Source organism: Mycteria americana, chromosome 22, assembly GCF_035582795.1.
Source record: "Mycteria americana isolate JAX WOST 10 ecotype Jacksonville Zoo and Gardens chromosome 22, USCA_MyAme_1.0, whole genome shotgun sequence".
NCBI lineage: Eukaryota > Metazoa > Chordata > Aves > Ciconiiformes > Ciconiidae > Mycteria > Mycteria americana.
The window spans coordinates 2,894,471-2,916,345 of NC_134386.1; the positions used below are offsets into that span (position 1 = coordinate 2,894,471).

The window sequence follows — 21,875 nt, forward strand, 5'->3', positions numbered from 1 at the left end:
ATGTTAAATCCGGTGAGGGAAAGGAGGATTATGCCACAAATTTTCTGAGTGACTGGGACCAAATTCCTTCATGTCTGCATAACTGTTTCCCTATCTGTAACATAGGGGTAATATTTAATTATGTTATGTTAGAGCATAAGTCTCGTAAAGCCTACTTCTTCAGTGCTTGTCATGTGAGGTTGCAATGTGAAAGGAGCTATATTTAAAGTAATTAATTTAGGATCTGTGTTGCTGATGGCTTTGCTGTATTTTAGACTCTCAGTGCCAGACTAGTAATTATGTAAGACTATAAGCCCTGGGCACTCTGCAGCTAGTAGAAGCTTTGTCACCAATGTCATTTTTTATTTATATTACATGGTAAGCCAGGGTGCAAGCCTACGTTTAAGCCTAAACTAATCTTGCATACAAATTTTAACGCGCTCTGGTGCCTCGGAGGGCAGAGAGTCCACACGATCTCTTAAAAAGGGCCCCGTGCAGTCTTGTCTGCTTTGTGAGTTGGATGGGCACAAGCATGGCTGTGCCAATCATGATGTATTCCATAATATCATATAGCCAACGGAGAATGGACGAGTGAGGTCAAGTCCATCCTAGAAGGCTTTAGTGTTGTATGCAGGAGGGTGGAGGGTGTTATGATCTGAGCAGGCAGCTGAGCTACAGATATTTGGAGGACGACTAAGTGCAGGGCAAGGGACAGACTTTGTAGTAACCCGGTTTCTGGCCAGATCCAGTGAACTACAGAAACATTGCTATTTGGATCAGGATGCGGTGTTAAATTTTCCCTGAAGGTAGTTTGGACTGGCTAGGAAGATTTAAAAAATTCATCTTGAAAAGGAAAGTCCTCTTTGACTAACAGCAAGAGACTGTCTATGCAGTACCACTGCACTAGCTCTACCACTTAAATTGTGATCAAAACCTAACAAAACCCTCTACTTGCCGAGATTTACTGCTTCACAGACCAACGGAGCGAAATGTAAACTGCAATACATCCGTCTTTATTCCACAAGCATCCCTGGTTCTGTTATTCCCCTCTCCAGTCCCCCTGGATGAATAGCCCTTTCCCCTCGCCACGCTGAATAGGCCAGGTGACTCCAAAACCGGCCACCCAGCAGATGCTTCCGCAGTACCAACTGTTCTGAATCCCCCACCCCATCTCTGGCTTTTTTTTTTCCCCCTTCTTCCCCCGTGTCCTACCAATCCAGGCTGCCTGGCACATGCTGCAAGCTGCAGTCCCACCGGAGTGATATTGTGATGGAAATGAGGGAGGGGATGCAGGCAGAACTGCACAGATTTACAGCACTCTAAGGGTTTCCATTAAAATCCTTGACAACTTGTTATTTATGAGTAGACCAACAGCTCTTCTAATATCCAGGGCCTAGACCCCATTCACTTCAATAATGCTGGTTTGGAATAAATGAGCCAGAGGATGGAAACCAGTTCTGTTAGTATAATGGAGGAGGCTAATAGCTGTTTAGAGAAAACAACTGATGTAATTCTGGGACCCAATCCTTTCACCAACAAAACAATAAAGGTTCGATTCTTCAGTGCATTTCACATAGTGATTTAATTCAGTACAAAGAGGGTGATAAATGGCAGCGTTTGGATTTCGTGCCGTTATATACCCACTAAGCACTCTCTATTTGTACTAGTGCACTAGAGATAAAGGGACTCATTGACTCCTGTGCAAGCAGGAATAGGTCAGTCTGGATCTCCACAGCAGAACAACGGTAAACAATGTGTCCTTACAAAATAACACAAGTGACAAAACCCCCCTCTGCATAAGTGTAATATCTTCATTTTTCAGTCTCACGGCAGCCTGTGAGCATTTTCTTCCCCAGATTTTTCTGAGCTGCCCCACCTAAACCAGTGTGGCAGTCTAAGTGTCATTTTAGAACATTTTTTTCCACTGTTCCCTTCTCTGCTCTCTTCCCCTTCCCATCATTGACATGCCAAATAACAGAAGCACCTCCACTTACTAAGTAAGCACAGGACTGGTCCCTGAAATAAGGACTTCAATGATCAAAACACTTGAAACCCTAGATGTGCATTATGCTGCTGTAACGAATTATCGATCTCTTCTGCTGTGTCTTAAAATCAAACTGACAAGTTGATTACTGAGTATAACCACTCAATTGCTGGCTTGTACGCGGTTTTCCTTTTCCTCCTTTGTTCACCTGCATCTTGTCTATTTACATTCCTTTTGTCAGGAATCTTTTTATTTCCTTTCAGCTTCCTCTGCTCTCCACCGGAGCCTCGTTAAGGTGAAGCGAAGAGAAGCAGCAGTAGCGCTCCCAGACTGCGTTCTGCGGGGTGAAAGGCAGGGAGAGGCAGCACTGCCAGATGGACCGTGCTCCATGCCCCTGCCTCCCCCTCGTCCACACCCTGAACCTCAGCACTCTGATTTTGGAGGAGACTGACAATGCTGATGGTTCAAATTGTTCTGCAGGAAGAGGAAAGAAGACATGGATAGATGAAGAGGAACCAGGAGGAGAACAGGTGGAGGAAAGAGGCTGTTCAAGTGAGGAAGGGGACTGTGGCTGTACGATTGGGAATCGCTTTCTGAAAGAACCTGAGCCACCAGTCCGTTATTTCAGCAGCCTTCCAGATACTCTCACTTTCAGGGCTGAAATAGTTTGGGAATCTGGAATCTGTAACCGTTTCCCTTGTGGCCAGTCTCCATTTTCTGCATCAAAAAGAACTTTGCCCAGACAAAACAGTGTGCTTTCCTATGAAATGAACTGACAGCAGTCGGTATGTCATGCCCTCTGTGACCATAGTTAGCAGCGTGACTTTGCAGCTGAGAGAATTTATCATCTGGTTTGCATTTTACACATACAGAAACATACCTGTCAATTGGAAAATGATGTGCCATGGACAGGGACAGATATATTCAAAATATACTCTGTGTGAATGGGAGAGAAAGCCCAAGGGAAGAACCAACTTCTTGGAACAGGAAGGCAAAGGGTCTGACAAAAATGAGAGAGAAGCAAAAGGACCAAGCAAAGGGAGAAGAGCTCTCTGAGGCTGAGCTCTCTGGATGACGGAACAGAAAATGCTACGCTGCATCGGAGCAGTTACCGCTCATGGAAAACAAACTGGGCCAGTTCCTAAGCTGGACCAAACTGATAAGCCCTGTAAAGGTTTTAAAAGATATATATTCACAGAGGTTTGGCCCACAAAGTATGACTTCTTCCTTTTAGATACATTTCTAATGAATGTCCATTCAGATGCTACATGAGTTTGGGTATAAATTGTGCCAAACCCCTACTGTCCCTTTTGAAAATTTATTCCAAGGTCCTTATCCAATACATATCAATGTAATATTGGATCTCATCCAAAGTACAACTATATCTAATTATCAGCCATTTGAGCTACTTCTGTATTAAACCATAAAATTGAGATAGGATTGAAACCTCTTATGATTCCAAAGGCTAAATGCAGCAGTAACATAAATAATGCTGTAAATTACAAGCAAAATGAAAACTTGGTCAGAAAATATATGATGTAATTTGTGCTTAGGGGTAAATTGGTCCCTGGCTGCCCAGGATAGGGAAGGTATGACCTGCATCAGGCCGAAGTATACGGCTGGGAGTCTGAATCTGTGTCATTATTACAGAAAAAAAATGACATACCTTAAAATACTTCAAAAAGCCAGCATCCTCATGAGATTTATTGCAGTCTGACCCCCTCTGCCGGTCACCCGCTTGCTGCCTGTGTCCCAGGGCTGGCACCTCAACAAAGGCACTGAGATTTGTAGAAATCACAGGAGCAGGCAAGTGGAAAATGATAGGTACCAGTGTAAGAGGGATGGAGAGGCAACTCGGGAGCACTGACACTTGGCACTGGTAGCTCAAGGACATAGATAGCGTCGTGACATAACTCTAACCCCAGGTGACCGGGTTTGGGTTTAGGATACAAGCCGCTAAAGCCAGTACTAGCAACAGTGTAGAAAGGAAAGAGGTCTGGTAACTGGCGTTTGGGTGAACTACCAGGGTTTTAGTAAAAATTGCTTTTGTGTCTCTCCACCTTTGATCTGCTTCTGTCAAGATGCAAAGCAGTAAAAGAAGAGAAATGTAATTTAGAATGAGGATGTACAGGAAAAGGTTGGGGGGGGGGGGAAGCATTTTCTTGAAAAACAATGGGACTTTTCCTGAGGAAACAAGTGTACAGTTAACAATGAGCCTCATTTTGATGGCATGTTCGATTGTCAAAATTGGGATAAAGCTATGCCAGGAATGTTGAGATATACATAGTAATCAATAATGTCAAAACATGTACAATACCAAGTATTTTTTTTAAATAATATTTTATCATCCCGAGTGAGGAGGTTTTCAACTTTTTCTCCTAGCCTAGGGAAAAAAGGTGTTGATATGCTGGACGTTCCTAACGCACAGAAGAAATTCAGCCAGCTCTAGGTTTTTAGATCAGCACTACTGGGAATGGATATAAACAAATAGGTCCCATACAGCTCATTTTAATTTCCTGATTCGTTCTTGTTATCCCATACTATCCTTTGGCCTTTGTGATATATTCCCATGCTGTGAGGAGCCACTGAGGATCAACCAGTTAAATATGTGCTTTCTGTTAAGCAGAAACAGTCTCACTACCCGTAGGGATACCACGTTGTATGCTAAAAGTTATTCAGAGATGTGCTTAAGTACTTTGTTAGGCAGAAGCTTCAGCAAGTAATTGAAAGCCTGCAAATAGCTCCCTTAAGACCCCATCAATTCCTCCAATTTATTTCTTTAAGAATGAACAGGCATAGACATCTTTTTCAAAGATTTTCTCCGTATAGCTTTTATTTTTGTTTGGTGTTACTTTCTTTAACAGGTTTTTTAAATAATGCTTACCAGTATAGTGCATCACAAGACAGAAATACTCTGTTTAAACCTAGATTGATAAAAAGTTTTGCGTAGAATCAAAACAGTAAAACATTTTGAAGTCTTTGTTACTCTAAATATTCTTAAAACTCTATGTAAACTTCTTAGGATTTTCTATTGCTTCAGATATTCAGCAGGAAACACAGTCTAATACAGTTGGATAATAAATCCTTCCCCAAACTAGCTGTTTGCATGGAAGAAAGAGCTGTTAATCATAAATTGAAAATCCCAAAGCAGAAATAAAAATAGTACTGGATAATCTGTGCACAAAGCATTGTAATATCCCAAGGCACTTAAGTTTTGAATCACAAATGTTTTGGTTTGAGAACAGGCTCTTCTTGTTAAATCAAGAAGGTTTAGAAACGTAAAAGAGAAATAACCCAAATTCATAATTTCCTTTAAATGAGGATGCCCAGTTTCTGACTGAGAGACCATTTATCCTCTGTGCTGCCAAGACGATTCAGCTACTGCTTTTCTATGGGCTCTGCACCATACTGACCTTCTCTGTTTCAGAAATTTCAGGTTTTCCTCATCATGAGATGGATGGAGAAAACGGTGCATGTGCCTCACCCTAGAATAAGCCGTGCTGCCTACTTTGCTGGAAGGACGGCCCTAGACCATCAGATCTGCCAACAGATATTTGGTCTCTTTATAAATATGTCTCTCTCACTTGCTTTACGACTGATGGTGAAAGAAGAGATGTATTTTTATTTAGACTTTTTTACTTATCAATAATTAATTCTGCATTCCAGAACCTGAGCAGGACTGAAGGTGTGATCCTAAAAGATTATAAAATGTTTCTGGTCTTTGGTTAGCAATCACAGTGCTAATATTAAAGAATAAAATCATTACAATAGAGATGTATCAGCCAAGTACAGAAAACTGCTGTACTACATCCCATCACTTGGATCCCTACCTGAATGAACAGTTACATGGCCAATCCTGTTCTAAAGAACTGGTACCACATTCAACTAAATTACCAATTATAGGATTTGTAACTCATTTAACAAGTATATATACTTGATCCAAGACAGAGGACTTAAGTTTCATGATGGTAATTCAGTTTCAGGATGTGGATGTCTGACCTGATTTATGTGTTGGTCATCTGCTGCGTGAACAGAAAGCTCAGAATGTCAGTACTAGTGGCATAGTCAGTCTTGTCCGGCTGATCTTAGCATGAATTAAGCCTATACAGTGATTTTGGTCTATGCTATACTGTGGCCTCTGCCACCTATTCTACAGAGCAGATACAAATGCAGAATTATTCCAAGCCATGACAAAAAATATGGTCATCAAACACCTGCTTATTGGACTTTTCAAAGGTCTCACTGCAGAGTGGGCACTCCAGAAGATGGCTCTGCACATGGGCCTCATACTGACTTGTTTCAATATCTTCAGGAAATACTTCATCGCACATGGGGCATTTCCTTATAGAAGCCTGAAGTACAAAGCAAATAAAGTCAGTTTAAAAATTATATTCAACGAGAAGAAACAGAAAAGTTTAGTAGTCAGATATTATCACTTTTGGACAAGTCTTCCTGACTTCCGATACTCTCAAGTTTTTGAATGTCTCCAGGCCTCTCTAAATAGCACTTAAAAGTCAAGAGCTTGAGAGGTACTCTAACTTTCCACCCTACGTAGCACATGTCCATGTCTCCAATATGAAATAAGGTATTTAGCAGCTGCATGCTGCTCATTCTGACATTAGATGCTGCCAAGAGCTGGTCCTTAAAGATTAAGGTCAACAGAGTTTCCTTTCTCTTCCTGAACACCAACAACTGTTATTAATTCTACACGTTAAGCATACGTGGCTCCATTTTGTAGTCTGCTATCTTACCAGGACTAAACCAGCATGTAGACAACTGGCTACAGAGCTGAACTGGGAGCTTTTTATTTCAAACCAGTAATTTGTGTCCATAAACCACTAATTCATGTCCAGTCGTGTCCACTTTACTTACATCTCCAGGTCCTGCCCCCAGGTGTGCTCCTGCAATTGGAAAAAGAAGAAATCATTTTAGCCACAACAAAATGATTAACAATGTAATGTGCTGATAACTAGTAATTCTTGAAACATGAGGATGTGGCTCTGGATCTAAACCTCTATATTTAGGACTATGGAAACTGGACATAAGCCACAGAACTAGCTGTCTCACAGCTGAATAAACTAGCTAATAGGTGTCTCTCTTGGCAGAAAATGAGCAGACAGCTGATCACTTAAGTCAGCTCTTAACACCTGGCAGCATTTTGCAGCTGCCAAGTCATCTGCACACATGCAAAGCTGCGCAGAGGTGCTGCTAATAATGTCTTTTCTACAGCATTCAATTCGAGAGGGAGGATAATTTGCTGAGACTCTAACCACCATCTATTTGCGGTTTCAGACAGAATGCCAAGTAATCTCACCACAGTATGGATTTCCAAACAGAAGGCCTTCTACTTCAGGAGCTGGAATTGGAGCTTGAGCTTGTGAAACGACAGAGAAGGAAGAAACCTCTCTAGCCTGCGAGAGATGCCTCAGCAGTCCGTCATTCTCTTCCCTTAGTTTCTGCAAAGGGACAGAAGGGCAGAATGAATTTCCAGAAGCTCAGGAGACCATTTCAGAGAAAAGTCATACTTTGCACTAATGTAGATATTCTTATATCAGAATCAAAATTGCTCTGAGCTTCTTCTAGGTAGCTCGGGGTTAGTCCTGCTCGACCAAATGGGCAAGCGAGGTAAGGAAGGGCAAGGATCTATTCTGTGGCCTGCTCAGAAAGGCTGACAAGGTGATCACAACAGAGTAATACACTTTAAAAGACAGAAGACTATCCTGAAGTCATGCAGAGTAAGGAACAAAACTGAGCAGTCATTGCTTAGACTGGACAAAAAGGCTGTGTCCCTTTAAACGAGTAAGTCCATTCATTTCAGTGGTGTCAGAACTGAGCTAACATTAGGAGTTTTTGAAAATCCCCATGCTATTATGAAACCAGTCTATTCTGTGGTGGGGGAAAAAGGTGCAAGTTTTTGGACCCTTCCTCTTAGGCTGTAGAGTCGTGGCAGCAACAACATACTGTGAGCGTATGCCTACGGTCATTTGTACGTGCCTGCAGACAGCCTGGCAGCCTGGCTTTAGGTGATGGTGCATGTGCAGGCACAATTAGTGATCCGTTTGGTAGAAGGGTTAATGGAACTGAACACTAGACTGAGAGATTAGTGTCGTACTCAATACAGGAGAAAGGCGAGGGAGTTGTGCCAAGTTCTCACCTGATTTTCCTCATCAGCTTCATTCTTTTTTGCCTGCAGAATCTGAAACAAACGCTTCTGCTCCTCAAGTTCTTTCATTAAGTCGTGATTTTGTTGCTATGAAGGAAGAGGGTTACTCGGTAAATCGTGGGAAACTGGCAAATAAAACGATGACAGCTCCAAGCACTGGAGCTGTCATATACTAGCTGCCTCCTTCTGCATTTATTACCAACAAATAAACCTTCACTTTCAATGGGAGTCTATTTCATAGTTTGTCACCTAGGACATCTCCACGTCACCACTCACGCTCTGTATTTTCATTACAACGTGCGAGATGAAACATGACCGCTGAAGGGGACATACGACAGGTCAAACAAAGAGGGAGGTTGAAGAAAAGGAACTCATACAGCTGAAAAATTCACCCTGGCAGGTGAGAACTATCCAAGTCCGCCAGGTTTTCTGGTGCTGTGAGACTTGCATTGACGGTGGATAGCCAGCACATCCTTAGGAATTAATCTTGTAGCTGACTCTTGAATTAAATCAGTAAATTAGATAAGCTAGAGTACTTAGGGATTCTGCAGTCATTCTCAAACTATCACTCTAAGAATCCTGAACATTTGGCATCACAGCGGAGGTAATCACATCATCTATTTTAGGCATCTAATTTTCAATGCCAAAGTCAGAGTAGAGCCTCCGAAAGCTTCCTGAGTAGCACATACAGAGAGAGAAGCACCTTTAGAAGGTCACTCAGGGCAACAGGCTAAAGATGATGTGACGGCCTCAGTCATTGCTACTGATGGTTTCTCCAGAAGAAAGAAATGCCACAGCACGCTGCCCTTTCCTTTTATATCCTTCATATTCCTTCAAGGAGTGACTTCCAATGCTGAGGTCTGTGGACTACTTCTAAAAGGTCTGCAGAAGTTACTGGAGAGAAGCAAGGCTTTTGTCCATAAACTTAAATTTGTTATACATATAGTCATCTGCAACATCGCAGGGAAATTGTGATGGTTCTGCAAATCGAAAGAAGGTGGAAAACAGTGCTGTCAGTGACTCAGCTCCCCTGCCCAGGTACCAGCAGGTTCCCTGCAATACAGCAGATCTGTGTGCTCAGTGCTTTCAGGACCATCTCCCCAGCTGCACCCCCAGAAATGCTGGGCACCTGCTCATTCTGCAGACAGTGGGACAGACAAAGTGACAGTTTGGCCTTTAACCCCTTCAAGTATTCCATGCAATGTTCAAGCTCCTTATTTAGCTCCTTCTGCACAGAAATCCCAGATTTTCACGAGCAGAGTTGCAAAGGGGTGTCAGAGAAGGATGTGGGGCAGAGCGCCAAACTACAGAACAGAAACTTTGCATTGTTTACAGCTTATTTTGGTGCATTCTGAGCATATTGCATCTATTTTATTGATTATTAAACGCTAAATTTGAGATATTAAAGATGAGAAAGAGACAAAAACATCAACAGAGGGAAGATCAGCAAGGCTGCTGCCTCACACCAATTACTGGTCACCTTCCTGTTGGAGGTAAAATTAACAGCGTATAATCTGGGCAGATTTACGATAACTTGTTTTATTTACCCATAAGTCCCAGTCCTGAAACAATTTTGCTTAGGTGCAATGATTTGCAATCAGCCAAATATGAATCCTGAATTCCCACTGATTTACTTTATCCCTGGAGCTGACTCAAAAGAGATCAAGACAGAGACTGAATTATCCTGCTATAGAGAATCAGAATTACAGTGTCTAGTTATACAGATGTCTCTGCCAAAACTAAAGCATATGTCTATACTATAAGAATATATGTATACTGTAAGAATCTGTCAGATGGTGTGTTCACAGAACCACCTTTGCGGACACCCATGCCACCACGGATGTTTTCTGTCATGGAATCCCCTAGGTTCTCGAAAGATTGAGCAATATTTGTACCTGCTCACTGCCAAGGATGCCTCAGCCTCTCCGCCCTGGCTCCCCCAAGCACCGTGATAGTCAGGAAAGGCTTTACCTGTTGAGTTATAGTCATGCGTAACTGGCGATTCTCTTCCTTTAAACTTTCAAGCTGCTCTGTCTTCTCACGGTCCGTACGAGACAGGTATTCCACTTCTCTCTCATAATTCAGCACTTGAGACTAGGGAGAAAGAAGGGGGCGCAGAAAGTGACAATCGAACAGCTCTGAGTGAGGAGCGCAGGCACCTTTTGCTGCAGAAGGCAAAGCTCCAGAACCCATGGCTGCTTAAATTTTTTTTCTGCAAACATTTTTCCATTAAAACCTTTGTAGAAACTGAGAATAGTTACATGGGGATATACCAGAGCTGATGTATTAATCAGAACACAGCATTCATCCATACGTTCTCTGAGGCGCTTTCTAAGTTTCAACGTGACAATTCTAGCCTGGGAAGTCAGAGAACAAAGAGAAAAACAGAGACTCTATAGCCAGATGGTTAGCCCATCGTCCTGCGTCTCCCATGGCCCAGACCTAACAACCAAGCTATTTTCAGTCTGCCTTCTCCCTTCACATACCTCCCAGCTAGAAGTCTTGTTTTCACCCAAGTATTGAATATAAATTTAGCATGTTTTTCAAAACAGAAGTGTTTTCTGCCTGGATCCTTGGCTAGCAGGAGGTAAACAACACTCTGATTTTGGTCAACTTAATGAGCATGCAAAGGGGACGTTTTTAGGGAATAAAATCCTTACAGTTTCTCTTAGCACGCCCCCCTCTACCTCCCCCTCAAGAACACAGATTTCTTGAAGTTTCCTGGAGGTCAAATCGTATCAAAGGTTGATGTTTTCCTAAAGAACTCACGTAATCAAAAAAGAAACTCATACACCACATATTTGCTCAAGATTGCTCAGTTCTCTGTCAGAGGCAAAGCAAAGCAAAAGAGGGCAGCTATATGTTTGCTACCTGCAGCTGGTCCATGTGATCCAGGGCTGTTTTCAGTTTGGTTTCCAGGCACTCCTTGTCAGAGGTCACATTCTGAATTTGCTCTTTGAGTCTATTCAGAACAAATCCAAACACACCACACTTTCACAGATGGAAATTTAATCCATAAAGGCAGGGTGCTTACATGAAATCCTGTTTTGAGATATGCTGTAAATACACTTACTGGTGCAGTTCTGCCTCTCTGCAGTCATCCTGCTCCTTTAGATGTTCATTTTCCTTTTTCAGGGAATTCAGCTCCAGCTCCAGTTTCTCTGTGTTGCTCCTTAGAGACTCTAAACTATTCTGCAGCTCCTGAAAATCACAGTGACGTCAATTGGAGCTAAATGGGACCCAAGCAATAGTCCTGCTCTGCACTGGAACTGCAAAATCCCTCAAACGCAACACTTCCAGGCAGCCTACCTGAAGGAGGGAAATCTCTCCTTTGCATCCTGACTACTCCTTCAGACCCCGCTTAATTTATATTAAGCCCTGAGCAAAACTGAAGGAGGAAAAGATAATGATAATGCGATTTTGGGACAGCCTACAAAACATTTTTGAACACTCCCCTTCCCATACGTTCCTAACTTCTGTGTCTGCTGCTGCCTCTTGTTCATCGTTATTGTTCTTATCACAGTAGAGGTGGTGTACCATTTGGTAAAGGATTAAACACATAATATGGGGAGAAACCTCTTTAATTTTCTCCTGGAAGCATACAGTGGAACAAGACCTGACTCAGTCCCTCTTCATCTTTCAGACTTAAAGCTTCTGACTTATTATATTAACTTTTTTGTTTACCTGTGTCTTACTGAGCTCTTCCTGCAGATCGACGTTTTGTTTCTGGAGACTCGCGCAGCTTGCTTTCAGCTCCTCGTTTTCTTTATGCAAATTTTTGTTTTGTAGTTCAATCTCTTCCACTTCTCCCTGGCAAGCAACAAAGTTGTTCGGTCATAACAGAAGTTTTGAAAAGCTACACTCCAAACGGCACAGTGTGAAGAGCAAAGAAAGATGAGCTCTGCAAAAGGGAACACCGTGAACCTCCCCGTGCTTTCACTCCGAGCGCAGACCAGACTGCTACTTCACTCTCCCCAGTCTGTCCAAAGCTGACCATCGACCCAACTCTTGAATACTGAGCACATACTACCCCGATCTTTGGAGATGCTCAAAGCCTTCTGTGTCCACAGAAGTCAGCAGAGGCAGAGCTTTGGGGCTTTTTGCAGTTTGCTAGATTAGGACCATGTGTGCAGTGTGGTCATTAACAAAAGGGCTGCACACAAGAGACTGCAAAATAAGAGCGCCTGGCTTCACAGCACCTCAATTATTGTCCATGTGCATACTCTTACTCCCATCTAAAGGGAGACCGTTTCCATGAAAACGACATTTTCATTTAAAAATATTCAAAAGGCCCTGAAACACTGAGTATTAAGTTGCCCCCCATTACAAAGAGCTCACAGTCTAAGTTAAACTGGTCTGATAAATGGCAGGTAGAGAAACAAAGGCTGCCCAAATTTGTGCGACAGATCAGTAGCAAAGCCAAGAATAGAATGCAAGTCTGCTAAGTTCTAGCTTGGCATCCGATTTACCGGATCACTCCATGTTAGCAATGAGCATATGCCAATAAAAGCAGAGGCAGGAAAAAAAATAAAAGCAGAGGCAGGAAAAAGCAGGGGAAGAGAGGACACCTACCTGTGTGGTAACCACCAGGATATCATCCTCAGTCTCTGCTCTGAACTGGAAAGGCACACTGGCTCCCCGGACCACACCATCCTGGTCAACATAGCAGAACTGGTAGTATTCATCATCTTTCGGTAGGTAGTAAGCTTCAGACAAACACAACAACCCCGTCATATGGAGCTTCTAATTATTCAAGACTCTTAACTATATAGCATAGAAAGCGAGAACCTCAGAAAACTGAGACATCCTCGTTCAGTATTGTTCCTGCACCATTAGTAATTCTTCGTGCCAGTGATAAGAACACAAACAATATCGCTCAGTCAGGATGGCAGAATTTAGCAGATGACTCGAAATTTTGTGATTTATTATGAGATTTGAAATAAGTCTCCCAAAGCACGGTCCTACAGATATTCTGTAAATGCAAATGTAACGCTTATTGGTGGCAGCAGAGTGGGAGTCTGTGTGTGCGTGCCTGCGTGTGCACGTGCACGTACATTCCCCGAGTGACCCGAGCTCCCCACTCACCTTTGAACTGGATCTGTTGCTGCACAGCAGTACCACTGCGGACGGCACTGGGCAGAGGAGCCCACATGAATGTGTAATATTCCCGGGTTGTTTTCCATCCCACCTGCAACAGCAAAATTGTTATACGGCATCACACAGTTCACGTTTATCCTATGGTAATGGGACTATATTTCCACATAGATCAGTTACTGGGAGGACTTTTGCATTGATATCCTGACTTCTAAGAGTTGTGGTCTATGCGTGAAAGGATAATCAGAGTGTTTGATTAGCCTTGAAGCTGTTCAGGTCACAACAGGTCTGGCACTTTGTCCCTAGGCACAATAAAGATGTTCCATTACACAAGGTTATTACTGAAAAAAATTCCCCAACGCTGTTCTATCAGAGCCCAAGCTATTTGTTTCTGCTTGCTGCTGCCTTCTCATACTTGGCACATCTGGTTTCACAGTATTCACTTACCCGGAAGATGCCCACCCAGTCCTTCCCACGAGGACTGATGTTCTGTGTGAGGGTGTAATAACAGGTTACGTCTCCTCCGGGAACGTAAAACTTCTCCACGTTGTTAAAGACGACCTGGGAGAAGTGGCAGTTGTCTAAGAGGACGGCAGAAGTGGGAGGCTCGTCTGAGGTCTCATCCATCGTGGAAGGCTACAAGAGGAAAGAATAAAAGGGATTATCTCATCTTCAGATGCTGCCAACATAGTTGTGTCCGTGAAGGGTATGAAGAGGGACGGCTTGGGAATGACACAGCTGTGAGGTCTGCAACCCCCTACGCACACACCAAGGTTTCTCAGCAAGGCACACGAGCTCGCTGGAGTCCCTGCTGCTGTGGCCAGGCTGTTCCTGACATCCACGGCAGCTTGCAGATCTTCTTTAGCAGACGTCTAAGACTCTTTCATCTGACCGCTGCTTCCCAGCCACGGTGCCTGGTGCTCTGAGGCTGGCAGCATGGCACAGCAGCCTCTCTCCTGCATGGGACCCCGTGAACCAGACCCGCTGACTATCCTACAGATCTGCTACCCGGGAGAGGCAGTGGTGCCTTGCAGCAGCAGGCTGGTGGGATCTCACGCTTGAAGACCCTGCTGGAACGCTGGCTGTCCCCACATGCAGCCTCACATCATGTTTTTCATGTGATTTGACGCTCCAGGCACATCCACACCATACGTAGTTAATGTGGGGGTGCATCAGCTCTTCTGAAATCTGGAGACTAGCACATTGCTTGAGAAGAATAGAGGTTTCGCTTCATCAGTGAAATGCTCCGACAGTAGTACAAGACAAAAATACCAGCTTACAATCTACCATGATAGAAGCTCCAAGACTCGTGCAGTCCCAGCCCTAACACACTCCACCTTTACTGGCTGACCGTGGCGAGACACTCAAGACACGCTCATGCTGGTGATAAGCAAACTGAACAGCCTCCCCGCTTTCTGCATTCAAGTCCAACGCAACGACTTGACCTCCAAATACAGTATCTTTCATCTTCAGCTTCCTGGCTCCAAGGGAAGAGAGGTACCTTGCTGAGCTCAGCTCCCATGGAAGAGCACAAACGGAGGAGATCCTGGTGAGGCAGGTCGTCGTAGTTCTGTCTCGCAAGCCTGTGTCATGAGGCTATTATAGCCTTGCTACTCGTGACCGTTACGCCGAAAACTGCAAGATGATTCTCAGTATTGAAATGAATATGTTGCATGACAGCAGGGTCAACAGATAGCATTATAGCTTTTGCATGAGCTATCTATACAGAAAACTTTGCAGTGCGTTGTGACGCTACAAATCACACAACATAAATCTGTAGCGGGTGCATCGATCAAAACAGTATCCAAACTGCCAGGCACCTAGGCAGGACTGGAAACAGAATATTAAATCACCCTCTTTGTCACTACGTCTTGCAGGCAGCCAGGCTTCAGCCCTGGCAATCTGTCAAGGGGCAGATCACTGCTGACAAAACCCTGCCGCCAATCCCGGACAATTCAATTCCAGGAATCCAAAGCAGAACCTTCTCAGCTGATCTTAGTGACAGCAGCAGCGAGCAAGGATTGACCGCAGAAAATTCATCATGAACAACCATCCCACTGGAGCATTTCAGGTCATCTCCAATCCAGAAGTTTGACAGGGAAATGAACTGTCTGGAACCCCGCTTTTTTTTTTGGCATCACCTAGGAGATCATCTGTATTCTGTGCCAAAGAACAGCCTGAAAATCAGGCAGAAGCTTAGATGGGGATTGCGGGGCTGTGCTCGGAAAGGAAAAGGTATCTCCAGCTGGAAAGAGCAGGGATAACTGCACTGACACAGGCTGCCTTGGGAGGACAGAGAATTCCTCCTGCGGGGAGCGGGAGGCATGGCAGACCCCAGACGTGGATGAGGCGCAACGCCCCAGGACACCCAGGGCTGCAGTTTCAGTTTTAGTTATCTCAGTAAACCGTAGGAAATGGCGTACAATTCATCTAAGCCTCAGCCTTTATCTGGCTGATGTCGATCTTTCCTACCCTGATGTGCCTTACGATTTGCAGTTCCTGAACACCAGGGACCTCTTGACAGCCACCAGACAGAAAAAAAAAGAAAAGAAAAGAAATCTAAGGACAGCACCTCAGTCATGTTACTGCATCACTTCAGGACAGGACACGAGCCCTTGCTGCCACAAGGGTTAAAAGTAACTCGCAAAGAAAATGAAGAGTCAGTGCCTGGATGCAGGACAACAACGCATTCTGCTGCACGAAAAAGATGTTGCTTTTGGTGAAAATAATTGTGATCTTGAAGGAAAACAAACCCAGAGGCTGCGCAGAGTGCGCCGATGGCAGGGTCTGCAGTTCACTTCCAGGAAAAGACGCCAGGAAGTAGAGGGAGGAGGACATTTTATTAACGTTCACATTTTTGTTATGCGAACAGCTCGTACATCAGCGAAGGCGGAGGGGCCCTGCGAGGCTGCTGCGGCCCGAGGGGACGGGGACAGCCACCCCTTCGGGGTGAAGGCCAGTCCCAGCCCGGGGCCGAGGTAACGAGGGCTCATTACAGCTCACACGGAGCAGAGTGGAATAAATTACGCTTCCTCCGGTGGCCACGGCCCAGCCTCTCCCCGGGGACCTTCTGGGTTTTTTTCCCTTTCTTTCGTTGTTGCCGTTTTCTTCTTTCATGAACTTGCAGCGTCCCGAAGATGTAGAAAAACACGGATTCCCCTTGCTCCAGCGAGACCAACTTCCAGCCGCGGCTGGGCACCGGGACACCGCGGCTCGGATGCGCCGGGTGCCGCGGCGGGGGGGGGAGACACGGGGGGGGGGGGGGCTGGCTCCGGTCCCCGTTGGCATCCCCGAGCGTGGGGTCCCGGCGGGGAGCGGAGCGGACCGGGCTGTTCACCCCCCCCCGCCCCCCCCACACACAGGCCGGGCACCCCCGGCTCCGCCACCGGGAAACGAAAGTGAAAGTGTCGCCGCCGCTTCGAAGCGGGGCAGCCCCGCCTCCCCCCCCCCCCCCCCGCACGGCCCCAGGGGGGGGAATCAGACTCCGGGAGGGGTATACGGGACCCCACCACCACCACCGCCCCCGCCCCACTCACCGAGCAGCACGGCTGGAAACCTCCGGGGCTGCGAGAAGCAGGAAAAGGCGGAGCCTCCCCCGCCCCCCGGTGCCGCCCCGCCCGGGACACCTCCTCCTGGGCGGCCCCGGCCACGCTGCTGGGAGTTGTGGTTCGGTGCGGGAGTGGCCCCCAGCCCCAGCCCCGCCCTTCCGTGCCGGAGCTCCGGTTGTGGGGTGGGGAGAGATCGGGGATACCGGTGCCTGTTGTCCTGGGCCGCCAGGCTCGGGAGGGGGTTGAATAAGAGCTCAGGGAGTTTGGCAAAGAGGGAACTTAAAGTCCCGGTAACGAGCTACGGCCCTGGAGAGGCTCCTCCGACAGCTCTCCTCCTCCGGGGCACACCGGTGAGCGGGACACCGGCGGCCTGGGGCAGGCCCGCCGCCCCCGACTCACCCCAACGGCGGTCTCCAGCGGTTGAGGCTGCCGGTAACGGGGCACGGAGCCGGGCCTTGCCGCTACACCACGACCGGGCGGAGACCCCCTCCCTCCTCCTCCCCCGGGCCCCGAGCCCCTCCCCGGGGCGGCGGCACTAAACTTTGGCTCCAGCGACGTTCGGTCACGGCTGCACCGGGCACTTTAATGAACCACGGGAAAACGTTTAAATGTGCAAAATGATCTTTTAGGAGAGACTCGGAAGGGCGGCGGGTGCCGGGGCGGGCGCAGCAGCCGCCGATACACGGCAGAGGGCGGCCGGGCCCGGCCCGCCACCATCACCACCCGGTAACCTCTATGGTAACCTCTATGGTGCAAGGAGCAGCCCAGAGCGCCTTCTGGGCCTCTGGAAGACCTCCAGGCCGCCATCCAATCAGCAAGCACGCAGCGGCAATAATCAACCAATGGCGACCCGCGTGGCGATCCCACCCTCCCGCCCCGTTTGCTCTGTCCCGGATGCTGGCGGGAGGTGCTCGCTCGGCCGCAGCCAATGGGGAGCGCGGATGTTGTCCCAGGGTGCCGCGCGCCGTGCGCGGCGGCAGCCAATGAGCGCGGAGGACGCGGGGGGACACGGCAAGGTGAGCGGGGCGGGGGCGCCGCGCTCCTCTCACAGCCGCCGCCGCCGCAGCCCCGAGCGGACCCCGCGCAGGTGGGCCCCGCTCTCGGCCCCGCCGCCCCGCTCCGGGCACCGCGGCCCCCCCCGCCGGCAGCGGGGAGGGGCTCCGCCGGCCGCGGGGTAGCGCTGGGCCCGGGCGGCCGGTGGGGACGGCGCCCGGCCGTGCCGTGCCCTTCGCTGGGAGGTGGCAGCCGCGGAGAGCGTGAGAAGCGTCGGCCCTTCCGCTGTCTTCCCGCGCCCGCCGGGGCTCGGACGGGCTCCGTTGGCTCTTGGTGGGGGCTTCGATCGAGTCAGGGAAGGGAAAAATGGGCAGCTCTGAGTCTGCCCTGGGAAGGCCCCAAACGAGGATTAAGGGAGGGAGGGCGGGAGGGCGGCGGGGGCACCCGGAGCCGTGCGGGGGGGCGGCGGGGAGAAGCCTTGGGCACAACTCGGGGATACGGCTGAAGACAGACGCGTGTCAGTCCCGAGAGGCTGGTGCAATAGCCTTGGGATTCCCATTTCCTTTTTCTTTTTTCCTCTATTTGCATTAGGTTAAGCAAAATGCAGGCTCCTTTGGCTCTCCTCAGCTCTCCAGCTCTGGTAAGTCACCTGTTTTTTCAGAGGAGTATATTAATAGTGGGGATAGATGATTGTGAAGCCTTTCTCTGTGGTGCTGGGTTCAAAACGCTGTTCTGGATGCTCTCGGCTGAAGTGGGATCATGTGGGTTTGTTTTACCGTGGATTTAACAGGGAAGGGAAACAAGGTGACCTCTGGTGACGGGAGGTTGATACCTGCCATCGTAGTAGATGTGCATTGGACTGCAGGCCCAAGGGCTTCTCCAAAAATAAGCTAACTGATTGTCACAGAGATACGCAATCACCTCTTTCTTTCACGGTATGAATTGGGAAGAAAACGTATGGAATTGTAATAATGACTGAACGGGTGCGGCAGATGCGACTCCCGTCGTGTTGCAGTGTGTGGTCTGTGGTACCGTTGCTCACGGGCTTAATCCAGCTGGCTAAAGTAGAAGTATCCTACATTTGCATATGCTTTTGCTTTTTAGTCTTGTTTCATTCTTGAGCTGTTTTAAAAAATTCTGAGACTGTTTTTCATAAAATAACTGCTCTTTTCTGAAGGTTAGTGTGAACACATCCAACTACAGGACTTAATTGTCTGTGTTTTGCTTCAGTTCCGGTGCTGTTCCAGGGCTCTGGCCAGACCAGTTTCGGTGTCTGTTTTCAGCAGGCCTGAGGCTCAGACTGTACAGGTGAGGCTCTTACGTGGTAACTGGATCCTGTATTTCTGTGCTCGCTGCCCGTGATACGTGATGGTTCCTCCTGAGACAGAGGAATAAGTTTGTATATCAAGAGGATGGCTAGTATGGAGACACAGCTTCTAGCCCAGATTGGTGATGGCTCAGCAAGGTTTGGCTGATCTTGCTCTGCCTTGAGGAGAGGATAAATGGTGATTATGTTTTATGAAACTTTTATATTTATGATTAAAAGTGCCATTAGCGTGTTTCTTCTCCTGTATCCCACAGCCAGCTGGCGTTTCCCATCCACAGCTGACCTGCCGCGAGTTCCAAACCAGCGCTGTCTCCAGGGACATTGACACTGCTGCTAAGTTCATTGGTGCCGGTGCTGCAACGGTCGGGGTGGCTGGTTCAGGCGCGGGTATCGGGACGGTTTTTGGCAGCTTGATCATTGGCTATGCCAGGTAAGCAAGATACCAACCTGGCTTGAATTTATTCCCTTCTCCCAGCACTAAATTGAATAGATTAGTAGAGCTTTCTTGGGAATGTATGTCCAGCTCTACATGTGTAGTGTATAGAAGCAGCCTGAAGCAGTCCTCCTTGGAATATAAAATGGTTGTTACAATCCATTATTCTATTAAAATAAATAAGAAAGCGCCTGGATTGTTTGAATCCACCCTATACTTACTTCTGAAGGATGCAGCTGCTCTGTGGAGCTCTGCCTGCCTCCGGAAGAAATGAAGCACTAGCTGTTAGCGCTGTTGAACAGTTGAAGCACTGTTGCTTGGTACCACCAGGGCAGGTGAAACTACCCTACCCTTAGGGCTCACCATGTCTACAGCACTAAAACCATGGAAAAATCATGGCTTGCTTATTCCAGCCTGTGGCTGCCTGCCATGAAACTGGGTTTGTGCTCCAAAATCCATTGCCAATGTGACATGATCCTGGTTTTCTGTGATACGGACTCGGGTTTGGATGGTTTTTTTCTCACTCTGGATCCTTTTTTTTTTTTTTTCCCCCCTTCCCCCACCCCCTTTGTGGTTTGTTTCCCCCCTCCCCCCCGTACAACGTACAGGAATCCATCTCTCAAGCAGCAGCTTTTCTCCTATGCCATCCTGGGCTTTGCCCTGTCTGAGGCCATGGGTCTCTTCTGTTTGATGGTGGCATTCCTTATCCTCTTTGCTATGTGACAACTTCGGGTCCTGGCTGCGGCTTCCACCACTCTGTCCTCTGCGGTTTGAGTCTACTTCCATCAGAGCGTTCCAGACTGACAATTAAAGAAAAGATTTCTCTAAATAAACTGGTGGCTTTGGTTTTTTTTCTTTATTTTTTTTTTTCTTATGTTCTGGTCCAGTGGTGGGGAAATCCTTGGGTGAGTTGATGTATTGGTTGAAGAGGGTGATATCCCAGGTATGGGGGCACCCACTGGTAAAGCAGAAGGGGAATATGAAATGGTGGTGGGAGGGGAGGAAAACGAATATGAAGTCAGCTAGATAAGAGAGGATGTCCTTGAACAGCTCACATCTATGCCAAAATCCCAACAAACGTTGCCCTAGCAAAGCAAATACTTCTAGGTGAGCTGACAAAGCGTTGGTTTTCCCCACATACCGTTGTTGAAAATGCCACACGTCTTTCTTTTGCATCTGAAAGACAGCATGTAGAAGAGGTGATGGGTACAGGTGAGTGTGCTTAAAGTGCATTAATGGTGTTTGCATAACTCAGTTACCAGTAAGGACACGAGGGTAAGCATCTGAATTTTCTTCTTTCACAAAGAAGAGCTGGTTTCAAGGCCACGCTATTCATCAGTTTACACAAAGGACCACAGCTGAGTTACATTTCTTTTCTCCCCCTGCCCTGCCAGTTATATGCTTCTGCTGTTTTAGAGATTGGAGTATACTAGGAAGGAGCAATTCTAAAATCAAACCTCAATCTTGAACCTTGGGGTAAGGCAGCTGGGCCTTTAAGGTAGGAAGGGGAGCACTGGGGGAGCTTGTCTGGTGATCTGCTTTAGGTAATTGAATTAATGCAGCCACTCTGCACGCTTAAAGCCTCTGAAGCAGGGTTGTGACCTCCCTGGAGCTATGAACGTGGTGCAGGAACTGCTCAGTTCCTTCATTTGTAATAGCTGCTTACACCCTGCGAGGGGAAGGGGGGCTGAGAAGAATTTGACGCTTAAAAAACTTCCTTGGAGAAACGTGGCTCTGAAATCAAAAAGAACTTGAGGGAGACTCGCTGGCTGAACGAGAGAGGAAAAATGCTACATCTGCAGCTGGCTGGGCTCCTGGGGACAAATGTGTAACCCCGCACCGGCAATACCGTGCTTTGGGAATCTTCTCTGGGCGTCGATTGCGGGTTGTAGCATCGGCACGTCAGGCACTCCACGCTGGGAAACAACAGGAAACAACAGAGAAAACAGGAAACAACAGGTCTCAGGAAAACAACACCGTTACCTGCGTCTAAGCTAGTTAGGTTTATTCTCCCTTACGCACCTGAAACTGTGCATAAATAACTTTTGTTGTTGTTGTATCCCTGGTAAAGCAAAAGTGACCTTGGAACTAAAATCGCTCACTCGCGGTTGCACGCTATTACTGGAAGTAACCGAGTGCTTCTGGGCGGCTCTGGCAGGTGTTGTAGGGGTGAGATGGTCCTTGTAGGCCAGAAGCAGAGCTGCTGCTTTCCTGCGAGCCGCAGTAACGGTTTCCCCGTTCTCACACCGCTCCGGCCAGGCTGTTTTGCTTCCTGAACATTTCCTGAGGCTGGTGGGTGAGGGTGTGTGCCCCGGGGAGGGCTGTGGGTGCCCTCCGCATGCTGAGGCGGGCTG

The 21,875-nt window shown here is 47.2% G+C and overlaps 2 protein-coding genes across 4 annotated transcripts; one reads left to right on the forward strand and one right to left on the reverse strand.

Annotated features, from left to right (window-relative positions):
* Positions 1-4,773: 4,773 nt before the first annotated feature.
* CALCOCO2 (calcium binding and coiled-coil domain 2) lies at positions 4,774-17,479 on the reverse strand. Of its 2 annotated transcripts, none has more exons than XM_075522753.1 (12): positions 17,168-17,479; positions 13,668-13,856; positions 13,212-13,314; positions 12,699-12,832; positions 11,811-11,936; positions 11,200-11,327; positions 10,998-11,088; positions 10,098-10,220; positions 8,118-8,213; positions 7,278-7,419; positions 6,833-6,864; positions 4,774-6,315 (listed from the first exon to the last, which is right to left on the reverse strand). In XM_075522753.1, exons 2-12 carry the CDS (start codon positions 13,845-13,847, stop codon positions 6,139-6,141), a joined length of 1,332 nt encoding a protein of 443 aa, XP_075378868.1. In that variant the 5' UTR covers positions 13,848-13,856; positions 17,168-17,479; the 3' UTR covers positions 4,774-6,138. The 2 variants fall into 2 exon arrangements, with proteins under 2 accessions (XP_075378868.1, XP_075378867.1); XM_075522752.1 differs by lacking the exon at positions 17,168-17,479 and adding an exon at positions 16,757-17,114.
* A 116-nt stretch (positions 17,480-17,595) lies between these two features.
* Positions 17,596-20,370, forward strand: ATP5MC1 (ATP synthase membrane subunit c locus 1). Of its 2 annotated transcripts, none has more exons than XM_075522755.1 (5): positions 17,596-17,855; positions 18,353-18,401; positions 18,992-19,069; positions 19,343-19,518; positions 20,130-20,370. In XM_075522755.1, exons 1-5 carry the CDS (start codon positions 17,611-17,613, stop codon positions 20,242-20,244), a joined length of 663 nt encoding a protein of 220 aa, XP_075378870.1. In that variant the 5' UTR covers positions 17,596-17,610; the 3' UTR covers positions 20,245-20,370. The 2 variants fall into 2 exon arrangements, with proteins under 2 accessions (XP_075378870.1, XP_075378871.1); XM_075522756.1 differs by having other exon boundaries at positions 17,677-17,784.
* The last annotated feature ends 1,505 nt before the right edge of the window (positions 20,371-21,875 follow it).